Source organism: Charadrius vociferus, unplaced genomic scaffold (assembly GCF_000708025.1).
Source record: "Charadrius vociferus isolate BGI_N301 unplaced genomic scaffold, ASM70802v2 scaffold34, whole genome shotgun sequence".
Taxonomy (NCBI): Eukaryota; Metazoa; Chordata; class Aves; order Charadriiformes; family Charadriidae; genus Charadrius; species Charadrius vociferus.
Window position 1 is genome coordinate 519,007 of NW_009647989.1, and position 4,905 is coordinate 523,911.

General features: G+C 47.8%; 1 protein-coding gene across 2 annotated transcripts in view; it reads right to left on the reverse strand.

Annotated features, from left to right (window-relative positions):
* Window positions 1-3,901, reverse strand: part of BMF (Bcl2 modifying factor) — a 16,606-nt gene extending 12,705 nt beyond the window's left edge. Inside the window, exons 1-3 of one of the 2 annotated variants that reach the window (XM_009883473.1) lie at window positions 3,830-3,901; window positions 2,564-2,884; window positions 1,437-1,600 (exon numbers count right to left, since the gene is read on the reverse strand). In XM_009883473.1, the coding sequence (XP_009881775.1) occupies window positions 1,437-1,600; window positions 2,564-2,879 (480 nt within the window). In that variant the 5' untranslated portion in view covers window positions 2,880-2,884; window positions 3,830-3,901. Of the gene's footprint in view, window positions 1-1,436; window positions 1,601-2,563; window positions 2,885-3,829 lie in introns of those variants that run through there. The other variant, XM_009883474.1, reaches the window with a different exon arrangement.
* Window positions 3,902-4,905: the final 1,004 nt, after the last annotated feature.

Consider the following 4,905-nt stretch of genomic DNA (forward strand, 5'->3'; position numbering starts at 1 on the left):
ATTCCTGGATGGGTTTCCAAGGCACAGACATCAGATAGGTAAGCTCCCCGAGATGAAAGGGGTCAAGTTACAACCAGTTCCACCACTTCGCCCCAGGGCTCCTCCACCGAGATGGTTAACCTTCCCTTTCCTGTGAGAATCTGGCTAGAGAGAGTGGGGTCTTCAGCTATCCCCATCGAAAAAGGTGGCACTGGGGAAAACCCCGTTCAACCACACACAACGCATGTTAAAAACCTTGAGGTAATTCGTTATTCCTGCAATTCACTAAATGACATTCATAGCCCCATCTACATTTCTACAGGCTAATCTTCCTGTTACAGCTTCTTTAATCCTCCTGCTATCTGGAGATGAAGAGTCCCGGAATTCCCTCATTTCTCTCATGACAGAGAGAAGACCAAATCTTTGCCCAGCTACAAGCCACATTCTCTGACCAGGACAGAGATCCTGACTTACCTTTGAGAAGAACTGCAACATATGCCACAGCAGAGCACCAACTCACTTGGAGTGAGATAAACTTTCTGTCCCTCTCTGAAGCCAGCAAGAGTGTCAGCTTCTTCATATGTAAGCAGACACACACTCTGTTTGTTGGGCTTCCACTGAAGCGCTGCCTATTGCCAAACCTCTGCCACCTCTGACAAACTGTGCATGGGCTGGAATTTCCATTTCACCCCTACTCAACAGGGGAAGGAGGGCAAGGAAGAAAGAATCGGGAGTTTTAGGGGTGCTAGTTTTATTTTGTTTCTTTGAAGAGCAGGGTTTCTTTTTTTTTTTTCTTTTAAAGAAAACAAAATCAAGATTCTGGAGTGTGGTTTTCAGACCTGATGGCATCTAACAGCTGTCTTTTGTTGTGAGGAAGTTAGTCACAAGTCTGAGACACTTGCTAGGACTGTCTGACAGAGGAGTTGCTAGCAAGTCTAGCACGATCTAAATATATTCCACAACATTTCAGACAACTACCTCTAGACAACAAGGAGTGTCAGAACAGACTCCAGGCTTGTTGTCATCTCCAACATGAGGAGTTGATATAAGCCACAGATGGCCACTTGTGCCACAGAAGAGAGGACACTGGTGGTGAGGAGAGCGGAGAAGAGTAAAAGCTGTAATAAAAAAGTAAGCGGGAGATCCCTGGAGAAAGCCTCAGTGACCCAGTTGCTGATGAACTGGAAGAGCTAGAATAGCAGCAGCTAACACAGAACAGCTACATTCCCAGGCAGTAAATGCAATCCCACACATTCTCTTCCCTCTACCTGCCAATCTTTAGGAAAAGCCAACAATCTAGCAGAAGCAAAATTCTTCAGGATACTCCTGCCATCTTATCGCTGCTGGCAGTCTGCTGCCTTAGTCAACAGCCTGCTCAGCTGATGCCTGGAGCCAGTGTCCTAGAGCAGTACTCTTGGATAGCTGAACCCCCACTTTCCCCTCCAGAGACACCCTACCCTCTGTATGTGGAGCCGGTGGAACTGGTCGGCAATGCACTGCAACTTCCGTGCAATCTGCACCTCGGCACGCGCTTCCCGCTGACCTTCCTGAGGCTCCTCTTGGAGGTGCGGATCCAACGCAAAGCCAACTGGAGGGACGTGTAAACGGTAACCAGCATTCCCTACAAAACAGACATCCGAAGAGTAATTCTTCCAGCACAAAGAATAGCTCTTCCACTCAGTACACTTTATGGAGGAAAGAGCTGTACATAATCCTAAATTTTTGACTCACATTTAAGTCCAGTTCCTGAAGCCCAAACAATGATTGTGTACCATAAGCATGCAGTAAAATATTTGCTCAGCTTTAGAGCAGATTTATATTGATTAAGCAGAGCACTGTGTTGCTTCCCATAATCAAATGACTGGCAGGATCTTACGCTTAGTTCCCTTTGCTTGTTTATAGTTAAGCCAAGTGGTGAATTTTAATATTTTTTTTTTTAACGACAGTTTTGCAGTTTTACAAGATCTCTGCCTCAAGTTGTCTCCCATTAAAGGTTGCTGTATCTTTTCCGTCAGACTTTTCTCAGTTCTCTGGCATTTAGTGGGACTGATTTGATTTAAAGTTGAATCAGATACACAAAGCTGAGTGGTGTCCCATCAGTTACCAGTAAAATACTGGATGGACATGCTACTTATTCAACAACTTTAACTCCAGTAAAAAGCCTAAAAGCTGTCCTACTGACTGTAAATTTTTGCATTTCCCTCTCTCCACTGAAAACTTCTAGGAGTCTTCCCATGTGAATGAGACAGCAGTAGAAGTTAAAAAAATGTAGGCAAATTGTAGGATACGGGGTATGGTGAGCACTGAAACATCTAGCAGTAAAATAAAACATGACAGAATAAAGCCAAAAAGAAAGAGTGGGAATATCAAGGATAGCGGAAGCAATGAGCAAGTGCCTGGTTCCTACAGTGGACAAGCAAGGGTAAGAAAATACAAGCTGTCTTTCCTGAGGGAGTAGGACCAAAGCAAAATAATTTTCAGTCCTTTAATAAAACGCCCTAATGAAAGGAACCTTGCTTGACTGGGGAAGTGCTAAAGGGACAGTTCCCTTGCTGCAAAGCTGGTGACACTGGAGTGCTCTTACCATAGAAGAGTCTCCGGGGCTCTTCAGTGACTCCACAAGGCAACATAACATCCTGACTGGAAGAGGACGGGCTGAGTGTTTGAGTTGCCTTGTCCTGCTGCTCAGGATGCCTGATACCGGGACCACAGCAGTGTGTGAGGGGGAATAGTTGAAACCTCCCCAGAAGGCAGCTGTAGGACTGGTTCTGTGTGAAAATGCCAGTTGCAGTCATCTCACCAGGCTGACCTGCAAGTCCAAAGTCATCAGAGTGAAACACGTCATCGTCCAGCCCATCCAGGCTAGAATAGTCCTCTTCCAGGTAGCTGGGGCGATCCATTGCTCCTGCAATAAAGGGACATTTGAGGAAACAGCTAAGACAAAACAAGAACGTTGTCTAGGAGAGAATGCCTCCTGCTCCAACAATAAAACACAGCTCTTTTTTCCACATCTGCCCGCTTCCCTCCCTCCCAATGCTGCCCATCTGCATGGGCAGGAGAGGAGAGTCCTTCAGTGATGAAGGGTCAGGGCTTTGTGGAAAGTCCTCAAGTGCTGGGCCAGAAGGAGACAAAGTTCACGTGTGTCTAAGAGTCCACCCACGGCTCCAATTCCACAACTGGTCACAAGGAGGGAGAGAACCCCCAACCTCAGCACATAGGAACTGAAAAGACATTGTTTTAAAAAGCAACCTCAATCCTTCAAATTGCCTCATGGCCAGCCAGCTTCTTTGGGGTCTGCTTTGGCCTGCCGTATTTGAACTTTATGGTATGTCTCATTCACTTTTTCCCATCTATTACTTATTGATGAAGAAAAGCGCTTGTCATCACAAGGCTGCAAGGCCGGACCTTTAAGAAACCCCAGTGGTTGCAAAACTCAAGAGCTGGCAAAGTAATTTCTGTGAAGCTCTCCATAACTTCTCCCTATAAGGGCCAACTTTCCTTTCAACTTCTCATTTCTGCCCTCAGCTCAACTTAAGATGTGTCCCAAACTTAGCAATGTAGTCACTTCATTACCCCTCTTGCCCTAAAGCCTACATGCACTGTCAGTGCATCAGTTCACCCTGCTACTAAAGAAAAAACATTGCTGGTGTCAGTGTTTAAAGCAGAACTTCTGTAGCTGCCACAGTAAACGCTCCTGAGCTCTGCTGCAGCACAAAGCTGGACAAAGATGGTGGAGGAAAAAAAAACACAACCAACAATAAATGCTAAATCAGTATTTCAGAGCTCTTTGCAAACATATAGTAATTAGCAGCAGATTTTCCCAAAAAGTCACAAGTCCCTTTACTGTTACCTGTGCATCTAACCCAATTGGAAGACAGTCTCCTAAGAGATCCATCTCCAGGATTTCCACCCAGTTCCAAACAAGGCAGTGAAATTCAACTCTTCATGTCTCTTCCTTTGCTCTGGTTTGCGAAGCATTTAACAGAACGGAAGACTAGCAAGAGGAATTTCAGGCCTGAAGGAGACATTAATAATAATTTCATAAGGATGTGTTCAGCGCTCCCCTTGGTGCTCCCATCTCCCCCCAGGTGAGCAGCACTCACACCACCAACATGCCAGAGGAGACAAAGGGACAGAGCAGTTCAAGAAATATTTGGGGGGCTCTAACTCAGGGCCACTACAGTTATTTGAGTTGTTACATCTCAGCGGTTCACCCAGCCCAGCCACAACTCCCAAATAAGAGTGTGAAGAGCAGAACAGGTACCAGCCCTGCAGCTGGTCCAGCTCTGCTGGATGACAGCAGTGCTGTCTTGGCACAGTGCTCATAACATTCTCCGTGGCTTAAAGTAGCACACCGAAAGGAGTTAGAGGTCCTGAGACGCCGGCACAGACGGTCTCCTGCCAGCCCTGCTGCTGGATCGCCATCACCTGACAGAAAGGCAGGGCGATAACGTGTTTTGTCTTTGCAGCAAGATTTGCCAGATCTCATCCGTCAGAGCCCCACTGGGACACGGGCATTCAGCGCAAGTAAGTGCAACAAAGGCACACCACAGCGAGCCGGCAGAGCAAACCCTGAACAAAAGCGGGTTTAGAAAGCAAGAAGTTTTTACTCGACCTCCCGCAACACGGTCCGACTTTAGGAAACGCTGAAGAGAGAACGCCGAAGCGGTGTAAAGGATAACTCGCCCTACGACTCGTTTAAGTTCTTTCCACCGCCCTGAAACGCGGCTCACGCCGGGTGCCGCGGGCACCGAGAGCCGCCGGCTCTCTCCCGGCAGAGGCGCCGATGCAGCTCGGGCTCGGGGGGCTCTGCCAGGCGGCGGACCCACGGACGCGGAGCCCGCGCCTCTCCACCGCCCGGCCCGACCCCACGAGAGAAATAAAATCCACCCAACCCTCCGGGCCCAGGCAGCCGCCGCCGAGCCC